General features: G+C 45.4%; 1 protein-coding gene across 3 annotated transcripts in view; it reads right to left on the bottom strand.

Annotated features, from left to right (window-relative positions):
* The window catches only part of Parp12 (poly(ADP-ribose) polymerase family member 12), an 89,690-nt gene extending 84,984 nt beyond the window's left edge, over window positions 1-4,706 (bottom strand). For 2 of the 3 annotated variants that reach the window (XM_029558855.1, XM_029558854.1), the window contains exon 1: window positions 3,931-4,706. In XM_029558855.1, the coding sequence (XP_029414715.1) occupies window positions 3,931-4,265 (335 nt within the window). In that variant the 5' untranslated portion in view covers window positions 4,266-4,706. The remainder of the gene's footprint in view (window positions 1-3,930) is intronic. The other variant, XM_008823501.3, reaches the window with a different exon arrangement.
* Between the last annotated feature and the right edge of the window lie 7,505 nt (window positions 4,707-12,211).

The raw sequence follows: 12,211 nt of genomic DNA on the forward strand, positions 1-12,211 counted from the left end.
GGAACTGAGGGAGGGGGCCATCTGAAAGCCAAGGAAAACAATCTCAGGAAAGACCAACTCTGTGGACATCTCATCTCAGACTTCTGGTCTCTAGAATTGTCAGAAAATAAAATTTTGTTGCTTAAGCTACCCAATCTACCCAGGTGTTGTTGCACACACCTGTAATCCTAGTACCAGATGCTGATGCTGGAGGATCACAAGTTTCAGACCAGCCTGGACAATATAGCAAGACTCTGAAAAGGAAGGGAGGGAAGGAATGGTAGGGAAGAGAGGGAGAAGAAGAGGAGAGAGAGGAGAGAGAAAAGGGCCAGGGAAGGAGAGAGAGGGAAGGAGGGAAAGAATGAAAGAAGGGCAGAAAGAAAAGAAAGGAAAGGGAGGGAGGGAAAACCACCCAATTTATGATACTTCGTTATGACAACTGTGACAAACTTACAAAGCTGGTGAAATCATTCCTAAAGATAATTATTCAGGAATACTTCCTGACACTCCCTACAAGCAGCAGAGAAAAACCAGCTATGAGATGAAAATACAATGCTTATTTACCAGAAGAGATGGGACTGTGCAACAACTAGAGCCCAGGACAACACTTCTCAGCCAGCATGTGATAAGACTGACCAAGCCATCATGCAAAAAAGTGTCACAGCACGCTGGCCACTCAGTAAGATTTAAACATGGGCTAAAAAACTGAGCAAGATGCTTCATGCTTGCAGGTGTATGCAGACACACATACACACCTCTGCGTCCAGCCCTTTTGCATATTTTTCAATCCACAAGCAACTGGTGAGCACAAGCTACAAGTAAGGCAATGGGTCTCCACTCTAGAAACTCAAAGCCTTCAAATGACTGTCTGGGTCACCTGGAAGAGTCAGGCAGGTAGCATTTGCTTGATGCAAGGACTGCCATACCTCATCTTCCATGTCTGCAATGAACATCTCAAAAGAATGACAAACTCCTGACCTACCCCCAAACCCTGTCCCCCACTAGCTCTCCCATTCAACAATCATGTGAAGTTTGTCACTGTTCCTATAATGCCAGTTTGCCATTCATTCCTTTTCCAAAGTCTCCACCTATGCAAAGTCTTTCAATGTAATGTTACCTCATTTTTTAAGATATTTTATTTATTATTTTCACTTTATGTGTATTCGTGTATTGCCTGCATGTAGGTAAGTGCACCCATGTCCTGCAATGCCTGAGGAGGACAGAAGAGGCTGTCGGATCCCCTGGAACTGTTGTTATGGACAGTTGTTAGCTGTCATGTGGGTGCTGGGATACGAACCCAGAAAGAGGAGAGAGAAAAGAGGCAGAGAGGAAGAACCCGGGTCTTCTGCAAGAACAGTGTTCTTAACCACTAAGCCATCTCTCCAGCCCCCTCACGTTACTTCTTAAAGAAAGCAATGCTAATAACATTTTTTAATTTAAAAAAAAAAGAAAAAAAATTAACTTCCTTCCTTCCCCACAGAAAGTAATTTGACTATAGAGTGGAAAGTTCAAGGTTAGCAGTGATAAGAATACTGCAGCGCAAAGGACATCCATCGTAGGCTTGGGGGGAAGGGGAATAAATTGGTGCTGCCAAAGCCAATATACCTAATAACTACAATAATGATGACTGATGATGACAACTAAAATTTATTTAGCATTTACTATGCTCTAGGAACTACCTAAATGTTTCACAAGTTAATTCATTCAAAGCCTCTGAGGTTCTGAGGAGGGAACTGAGACTTAAGGCCACTTGCCCAGAATTATCAGCCAGCAATGAGCAGAGCTGGGTTCAAACAAGGTGGCTAGCTCATGGGATCACATTCTTGATCATCAGGCACACTACCTCCTGAGCACAAGACTAGGTGTCTGGATGGTGGACTCCTTCTCAGGCCTGCAACAGAGCTGATGGCCTGTTTCTCACAGAGCTAACCCTCTGATCAGGAAAACAAGTAGAGTCACAAGGAAAACATAATGATAATATAATGTCCAGCCAACCACATTTACTTTCCCTTAGTCATCAAAAAAGGAATGTTTAAGGAACTCCCTAGTATAAATCATGGGAGAAGAGAAAAGTAAAGAATGAAGAAAAAAAAACAAAGTCAGTAGGCCAGAAAATATCAAAAGTCCAGATTTCCAGGACAGACAAGTAAAATTTGATCCCAAATTTTTGGAATTAGCATAAGAATGGAATATTTGTGTTTATTTTACCAAATATGCACATTACAAAGACACATCAACTGCCCCCAGCATTTCATCACTTAGCCACCACTTGCTGTACACCCTCTTCCTCTGGCTTGCTCCTCCCAGAGGTGCCTCACAGATTTCCCTCAACCTCTCTGTAGACCCAGCACCTCAGAGTTGGTCCACTCCTATGACTGAGGCCATAGCATTTACCACCCAGCATCTTCCAAATCAGCACTTGAGGATTCAGTCTTCCTCTTAAATTATAGAACTAAAGTCCTCTCCTGCTTTCAGTCCACAGTGGGGTCAGAAATGAGAGTCATCACCTCTCCCAAGCTTCTCTTCACACTGTCCCCCACTCCTCAACCTTCCCAAATTTCTCAGACACATTCTGTGGAAGGTTCTAATCTGGATTATTCCTGAATAGCTGATTCCTAGAGATTACATTTCCCAGCCCCTTTCTAGCTAGGTAGGATCAGGAGACAGCTTCTGACAGATGGAATGTTGATGACTTCTAGACCTGGCCCATAAACACTTCCCACCAGACCCTCTACTGTTCATTTTTTCTTCCACCCCTGTAATTTGATATCTAGAATTGCCTCAAAAATGTTCAGGGTGGAGCTACACTAGTCAGCCTGGATCCCTGAATGACTACATGGATCAGGCTAACCCAAGATGACAATTCACCTGACATCACAAGAAATAAGGTCTACTGGGTTAAGATAAAAAGAGGGAAGGGAGGGGAAGGACTAATTCTCCTAGATAACTCGACTAGCTTCAAATCAGGTAATCTCAACATCCTCTATCAGCATCCACACCCACTACCCAAACATCCTTCTACAATGCAGACCTAATGGTTGCCATCTGACAGGCCCTTCAAAGTGAGGTCCAAATCCTTTAGCACAAAATTCAGCAATCCATTCCACAAATTTCACAAATCCCCTGTGATATGCAGGTGCTAGTAGAGAGCCAGCCAGGACTACAGGAGCTGTGGCCTCTTAACAGAGTTTTACACTTGGTGGGGAGAGGGCAATAAGGCCATAAGGAAGGTAAACAGAGTGATGGGTAAAGAGTTAAGAGGAAGCTCCAAAGGCCACAATCTTTCAGCTGCAGCCGGAGACATTAATGGAGCAAACCAGGAAGGGCATTCCAGACTGGGCAAGGCCACCAAGTGAACCAAAGCTGGGGGAGGGGGCCTGGGGGGGGGAGCAGACATACAAAAAGACACCCAGGAGGACGGTGGTTAAGAGACAGGGAAACCCAGTTCCCTAAGGACGTGGAGGGCGACAGAAAATTGTGGTCTGGGTTTCTAAGCTGGTACATGATGGCTGAGTGGGGCTTTCAAGGCTTCCTTCCAGCTGCGTGTGAAAACCCTGCTGCTCAAAGCCACCTGGTACCACTCTGCCCTCAAAGAGCATCCACTTGACCAAATCCCTCCACACTGCCAGTCACTGAGTAGGTGTTCAATTAACACTCTTTTTTTTTGGTCTTTTTGAGACAGGGTCTCCCTGTAGCCCCAGCTGTCCTGGAACTCACTATGTAGGCCAGGCCGGCCTTGAACTCACAGAGATCGCCTGCTTCTGCCTCCCCAGTGCTGGAATTAAAGGCTTGCGCCACCACTCTTAAAGAAGAGGCCATGGAACCGTCACCCAGCTGACTGCCCCCCGCCCCCCCAACTCTAAGACTGTCCCAGGCGGAGTGGGAGTGGAGGCTCCGAGGCCTCCGCGCGCCCAGGGCCCCTGTCCACCAGGGGCGTCGAGCTGCGCTTACCCGGCCCTCAGGAACTTGCAGGCTCCATAGATCATGAACTTGCAGAGATGTAGCTGCGCGCACAGCCCGGTGCAGCCCGGCTTGGGACCCTGGTGGGCGCGGCACAGACGCAGCGACGACACGGCCAGCACCACGCGCTCCGGGGCCGCCGCCCCACCGCCCGCGCCAGCCCGCGAGACCACCACGAAGCGCCCGCGGTCCCGCAAGAGCCGCTCCAGCGCGTCGACGCCCAGGCTGGTCCGCACGCGGCGCCGCAGCTCCGCCAGCTCCAGGACGCCACCCGCCGCGCACAGCACCTGGGTCACCTCGCCCACCGCCACGGCGGCCTGGGCCATGGCCGTCGGACCGCTGCTCCTGCGGGCGGCGGCGGCGGAGGGGACGCGCCAGGCCCGGCTGCTCTCCAGGGTGTAGATGCTAGCAGGCAAACGAAACCGAAAGCGGACCCGGCCGGGAAAACAGGCGCCACGGGGCCTCGCCACGCCCCCGGGCCTCAGCTGAACCACCCGCGCCCTCGCCTCAGGGCCCACAGCTGGGCACCGCGCGGCTCGACGGCGGCGCGCGCACGCGCGCGCGCACTGAGACCGCGGAACAAGCGGGTCCTCACAGGGCCGGGTCGTCTGCCGGGGATGGGGCCGCTTTCTTCGGTGCGCTCTGTGAGGACCGCCGCTCCGGGGGTTGGTCAGCGGGCTCCGGAAGCCGAGCGAAGTTTCCAGACGGCGCTCTAGCAGCCCCAGGCGGCTGCGGCCGGTTGGCGGAGCGTGTCTGCCGCCGCCCCCGCGGTGGAGGGGCGCAGGAGGCTCGGCGGGCGGCCCACGGAAGCCAGCCCCGAGGCCGACGGACCGCCCCCTCCTCACCCCCACCCAAACAAATGGAAACAATCACTCGGAATTGCGAGACCGACCCAAAAGTTACTTTAGCTTCAGCGTGTGGCGAAGATGCCCTTTTTTTTCAAACGTGAACGAGTAGGTACGGCCCTGGAAAAGCAAATCCCTCTTTCCTTGCTTCTGAGGAATAGTGTGCAACTATTTTAAAGTTCCTCACAAAAAGGGACTCATAGGTTACCCTGCGCGAATTTAAAGGGCCTGGGGCAAGTAATCAGGGACTAGTAACACAAATAGGACCTTTGGCACCACTATCTTCCCTCCAGGAACCTTCCAGAAGTGAGAGCAATAATAAATACATCATATAAACAAGTGCCTACAAGAAGGGACAAATAGCAGACTGTTAACGCAGACTAGAGGGCTTTAACAATTATACACTAAATCTCTGCCTTTGATCTAGGGTATCCAAGATGCTAAGTGAGAAAAGATCACTGGATAAAAATATTCTAATTAATAAGAGTCACATTTGTGTATGCAGTTAGATGTGGGGTTTTTTGATTTTGTCTAATTTTTATGTGTATGAGTGTTATGTCTGCATGTATGTAAGTGCACCCATATTGAGCAGTGCCTGCAGAGGCCAGAGGAGGGTGTGTCATCCCCTGGAACTGGAGGGGGGGTTGTTAGCTGCCATGTGGGTGCTGGGAGTCGAACCTAGGTCTTCTGGGTTAACCACTGAGCCATCTCTCCATCACCCGGTTAGATGTTTTTGAATGAGCTTGGGGGAAGCTATGAAGCTATGGAAAGACACACTGCTTGTAGGGAAGTGTAGGAGGCACTAGGAAAGGGGAAAGTTGAGAAATGGAGAACTTGGGGGGTGAGTACTTGCAGTATAAAATTAACTTAAAATGAATACAAAATTCCAAGTATAGAATTACTACCAAAAGGGGGGATTGTGAGTGTATAGAATCTGGGTTTAATCCTTGGGGGTGGGGAGGTACTACAAAAATGTAAAGGGATTGAGTGGACTAGCCTAATCCACAAGCCCCAGGTCCAAGTGAGAGACCCTGTCTCAAAAAATAAAAATAAGGCAGGGGCTGCGAGATGGCTTAGAGGATAAAAGTCCTTGCTCCACAATCCTGCCAACCTAAGTTGGATCACCAGAATCCACTTAAAGGTGGATGGAGATCACCAAATCCCAAAAGTTGTCCTTTGACTTCCACATGCATGCTATGGCATGTGTGTGTCTACAGTCACACACATTACATACATACACACGAATAAAATAAAAATTTAAAAAATAAGGTGGACAGCTTCTGAAGAATGACACCCAAGGTTGACCTCTGGAGATAGAGTGCCCATACATACACACACGTATGCACTATACATACACATCACAAAAAGGGGGAGGGGCCTGAAACTGTAGCTCAGTGGTAGAATACATAAAGTAAGCAGCACTAGAATCGATCCCCAGACGAAAAAGGTAAAAAATTAAGTGTAAGGAAGATGATAGTAACAAATGAAAATAAATTAGGAAATGGAGTAAAGGACATTATTTTTTCTTGGACTTTCGTGTTTTTTATTTTTTTAATTGTATAAATATTTTATTTAAATATTTAATTTGGGGTTTTAAAACTGTGTCGTGCAGCACCCTTGGAGGTCAGAACAGGGCATCAAATCCCCTGGGAGTTACAGATGGTTGTAAGCCACCATTGTGGTTGCTGGGAACTGATCCTGGGTCCCCTGCAAGAGCAGCCAGTGCTCTTAACTGCTGAGCTCTCCCTCCAACCCTGAAAATATTTTATTGTTTTTATGTGTGAGTGTGTTGCCTACATGTATATAAGTGCACCCGTGTCATGTAATCCCTGCAGAGGTCAGAAGAGGGTGTTAGATTCTGCTGGAACTGGAGTTACTGACAGTTGTTAGCTGTCATTTGGGTGCTGGGAATCAAACCCGAGTCCTCTGCAAGAGCAATCAGTGCTCTTAACTGCTGAGCTGTCTCTCCAGCCCTGCTTTTGTGGTTTTGACAGTGTTTTGCAAGAACTTTCTGAGTTTTGTATGCCAAATGGTGCTGTTTCATTGACTTCCCTGTTTTAATATCCTGACTGGCTCAAAAGGCAAAGTCAGTAAAATTGTGGGTTAAAGACCTAAAATATTTGTCCTTCCATAAAAGCAATGAAAAAGGCTGACAAGTGTTGTCAACTTTTTCAGAGCCCTGGAAATTAACTAAGGGCTTGTAGCAACTCCTCTAGCATCTAGTCAAGAAAAACAGATGAACCTCAGTCAGAGCAGTGATACCTGTAGCATTTTCACTTACTTTAGTTCTCTCTCCCCCTCCAGCTCTATGACACCCTTGAAAAATGGCAGTTCTCATTCCTAGTATCTATACCAAGGGAGCAGACAGGGTCCCGGAGCTCTTTCAGAGCCTCATTCCCTAGGAAGTCGTTGACTCTGGAGGACCTCCTAAAAAGGCTTGTTTTGTAACTAGCAAAGTCATAACTACCCCCTCTTCTCCCAAAAGGGCACAGTTAGTATTTTAATATTATGACTGAGGAAGTGGATAACAATTGGGGGAAATAATAGACTGACCAAAATGCTGAACAATTAAGGACTTTGAAAAGTGCCAGCATACTTCTAGGAACCTAGAAGGGCATGTGTGTATAGGACGGTACACATGCTTAGGGAACACCCAGGAAGTTCCACCCTCTGACACTAAGGCTCTGAAAGCTGGAAATAAAAGAGTCAATTGAGATTATCTGATTTATGGGACAAACATTAAAAAAGAATGAAGAAAAATGAGCAAACCATCAGTTGTACTAACATATACATAATGGGTATCCCAAAAGAAAAGAGAAGAAAGTGTTTGAAGAAATAATGGCCAAAACTTTCCAAGTTTGATGGGGATCATTATGTATCCAAGAAGCTCAGTGAGTTCAAAGTAAGATAAACTCAAGAAGATCTCTAGCTAAATGCATCCTGATCAGACTGGAAAGACCAAAACCTGAAAAGCAGTAAAAGAGAAGCACCAATTCATTGTGTACAGGGAAGGTTCAGTGAGAGCAACAGCTGATTTCTTATCGGAAACTGTGCACTAGAAGGCGATAGGACAGGAACATAGGATGATATGTTCAAAGTACCAAGAGAAGAAAAAAAGAAAAAACTCAACCATGAATTCTCTATTCAGGGGGCTGGAGAGAGGGCAGCTAACAACTGTCTATAACTCCAGTTCCAGGAGAGCCAGTGCTATCTTCTGACCTACATGAGCAGTGCATGGCACAGGTGCACTTACACACATGCAGGCAACACACACACACATAAAATAAAAATAATAAAATATTTTTTAAAAATGAATTCCACATTCCAAAAAACTGTCTTTGAAACATGAAGTTTAAATCAAGGCATTCCCAGATAAAAGCTGTCTGAGTTAGCTGTAAGGACTAAACTAAATACTAAAGGGAGTCTTTGGGCTAAAAGTAGAGGACACTGAGCAATAATTCAAATTCTCTTGAAGAAATGAAAAGCACCAGTAACGGTAACTGTGGGTAAGTGAAAAGTTTGTAACTCTTCCATCTGATTTTAAAGACAATAATTATTAATATTACAACTTTCAAATGCAAATTATTTGTAATTATACAAATCATGTAAAGTATGTTCTCTGACCATACTGGAATTCAATTAGAAATCAGTAACAGACATAACTGCAGGGAATTCAAGAATATGAAATTATGTAGCATGTCCTAAGTAATAAATCAAAGGAAAGCTCACAAATGAAATTAAAAAGTACTTTGACATGAATAAATAAAACACACATGATGTGTAGTGAAAACAATGTTTGGAGGAAAATTTATAGCTGTCAATGTCTTTAACTGAAAAGATCTCTGGGGGCTGGAGAGATGGCTCAGCAATTAAGAGCACTCACTGACTGCTCTTACAGAGGATGGGGTAGGGAATTCCCAGCACCCACATGGCAGCTAACAATTGTCCATAACTCCAGTTCCAGGGCATCTGACACCCTCCTCTGACCTCTGCAGGCATTTCATGACACAGTGCACTTACATACATGCAGGCAATACACTCATACACATAAAATAATAAAAATTATAAATAAAATATTTTTTAAAGATCTCAAATTGGGGCTGGAGAGATGGCTCAGTGGCTAAGAGCACATAGTTCTCTTGCTAAGGACCTGGGTTAGGTTCCCAGCATCCACATCTGATGGCTCACAACTGCCTGTAACTCCAGTTCCAGGGGATCCAATGTCCTCTGACCTCTGCAGATACCTGCATATATGTGTTACACATAAACTCACACATGCACATACACAAACAAATAATATATATATATATATTTTTTTTTTTTTTTAATTTGGTCTTTTTGAGACGGGGTCTCCCTGTAGCCTCAGCTGGCCTAGAACTTGCTATATAGACCAGACTGGCCTTGAACTCACAGAGATCCACCTACTTCTGCCTCCCAGGTGCTGGGACTAAAGACATACACCACCACACCCGGCCTATAAGTCATCTTTTTTAAAAAAGATAAAAAGATCTCAAATTAATACCCTAATATCCTACGTTAGAAACTAGAAAAAATATCCAAAAATAAAGAAATAATACAGAATACAATAGGCATACAATAGAGAATGGAAAATTAATACAAGAAATCAATAAAAATAAAATTTAGTTGACAGAATTTCTTAAAAATTAACAAATCTTGTCAGATGTGGTGCATGCCTTTAGTCCCAGCACTCGGGAAGCAGAGGCAGGTGGATCTCTGTGAGTTTGAGACCAGTCTGGTCTCCATAGCAAATTAGGGCCAGCTGTGGCTACAGGGAGACTCTGTCTCAAAAAGACCAAAAAAATAAAACATAAAAAATGGCAAATCTTTACCTATACTGACCGGTAGAATGCCCCGCCTGCCTCTGAGGCTGCTGCCAGCCTTATTGATTAGTCTCACCCTGATCAGCCATACCTGGAACTCAGGGAGGACTGTTTGTTAAGATAGTCTGTTTCCCAAGACAGCCTGTCTCGCTTGGGTAAAACAGGTCCAGGAAAGAAGGGCCCATACATTTCTCAAAAGTACCTACATGTAGACCCCTGCAGCTGCATCCACTTCTTCATTCCCCAGCCCCTATGTGAGCTCTAATCTCTAACCCTCCCTTCTCTCTAGTACAGGGAAGGCTGCTGTCACTCACTATGCTGAATAAATGCAGTCTTGATCTGTTGAAGGTCTGGCACTGGTTTATTTCCCAACTCTTCTCCTGCTCTCTAAAACCTAACACTGACAACAAAAAACCCCCTAAAATTGGGCCAGGCGTGGTGGTGCACACCTGTAGTTCCAGCACTTGGAAGGCAGAGGCAGGCAGATCTCTGTGAGTTCAAGGCCAGCCTGATCTACATAGTGAGTTCCAGGACGGCTGGGGCTACAGGGAGACCCTGTCTCAAAAAGACCAAAAACAAACAAACAAACAAAAAACTAAAATTACTAATACCAAGAAGGAAGGGTCATTATTATTTAACTTATAGAAATAAAGATTTATAAAATATAACAATCACATTTTCTAGTTTCTATACCTGATGCTTTGACAATCCTGCTGATTTTCAATGGACTGCCTGCCCCAGGGCTATTTCCTGGAGGTAGCAAACAATTCACAGGTGGGTGTGCCTTTCCCACTACAAACTAACCAAGAGCACATACCTACAACCACCTCTTTCCTTAGGCTTGTAACTCTAAGCCATATTTCTCTTCTCTAATCACCCCAGGCCCAGGTTTCAGACAACCAGAAAGAGCCTCTATATATTCTACCAGCTGCTGAAATTACTAAAATTAGCCTATCCTAAACTTACCCTTCAACCAACACTGGTGTGTACTTGTATAGTCCTGCGTGGCGTGTTGTGCTTCCTGTTTTGAGGGATCTGTCAATAAAGCCTGAGTACTCTTTAAAAAATTTTTTTTAAAAAGCACCATTTAGTCCTAGCACTCGGGAGGCAGAGGCAGGTGGATCTCTGTGAGTTCAAGGCCAGCCTGGTCTACATAGTGAGTTCCAAGCCAACTGGGGCTATAGGGAGACCCTGTCTCAAAGAGACCAAAAAAAAAAAAAAATGCACCACTTATTTAGTGTGTATATATACGTGGTCATGCACATGCAACAGCATACATGTGGATGTAAGAGGACAACTTGCAGGAGGCAGTTCTCTCCTTCCACTATATAGATCCCAGGGATGGAATTCAAGTTATGAGGTTTAACAGAAAGCACCCTTACATGCTGAGCCCTCTCATTCACCCATAAATAGTCTTAACACAAATTATGGAAAGTTTTTAAAATAAAATAAGAGAACGACTATAAAAATTCCAAGTGAAAATGCCCAGAAAACACTTGGACTTGTCTGGCATTTATAGAAATGGTCAATACTGGAGTGGGTTTTTTTTCAGGGGGGGGCAGTCTCCCTGTAGTCCCAGCTGGCCTGGAACTCGCTATGTAGACCAAGCTGGCCTTGAACTCAGAAATCTGCCTGCCTCTGCCTCCTGAGTGCTGGGATTAAAGGCGCCCCTCACCCCTGGCCAAACACTGGAGTTTTGAGCATACATATGGCATTTGAACCCACGGGGCTGGATGAGATCACCTCAGGAGAGGATATAAATCGAGGATTCCAGCAGTAGATTGTTGCCTGCAGCAATGTGGCTTCAGGTCTTCCCGCTTTTGTAAATTATTCCGAGTAGTGGCACTTTTCCTTTTCTTCTCTTTGCTAAGCACGCTTTCCCTACCACTTTGGGCTCCCCCAATGTCTTGGGCTTCCTGGCTCATTCTCTACTCTCAGCCACTGGACTGGCTGCTTATCCACCATGTGATTAACCTCCATGCTGGTTTTTCTCCTTCTCTCTTCCATTTTCCTCTGGGAAGCTGCTTAGATTTACAGCTTGCCCGCCCTGGGGTGTTTTGTTGGTTCATTTGCTTTTTGCTTTCTTTTAAACTCTAATAAAATTATCCTCAAACTTGGCTGTGGAATTGGAGGATGGAGAATTTCAAAGAACTGTTCCTTTCTCTGGTGAAAAAAGAGGAGAGTGACAGAAGAAGGATCAGAAAGAGAAGCAAATGGGTAAGAGAAAAACAGAACATGGGGTCATGAGTATTTAAATACTTTAAGAAGGGATAATTGACCACACTGAGTGCTATCAAGAGACTAAAAGAGGATAGATATGTCTTATCTATTGCTGCACAATCATCTTCAAACTTAGTAGCTAATAACTGATTTCAGGGGTCTGTGAGATGACAGGGCTCAGCTGGGTAGTTCTTCAGCTGATACACAAAATTCTTGTGGCTGCATTCAGCTGGGCCCTCAGCTAGGGTTAGAATATCCACAATGGTCTCTTCTTCAGAATCAATCTCTCTCTCTCTCTCTCTCTCTCTCTCTCTCTCTCTCTCTCTCTCTCAGACCTGGGGCTCACCAGTTAGGCTAGGGTGGCTG

Source organism: Nannospalax galili, unplaced genomic scaffold, assembly GCF_000622305.1.
Source record: "Nannospalax galili isolate Female #2095 unplaced genomic scaffold, S.galili_v1.0 scaffold307, whole genome shotgun sequence".
Lineage (NCBI taxonomy): Eukaryota > Metazoa > Chordata > Mammalia > Rodentia > Spalacidae > Nannospalax > Nannospalax galili.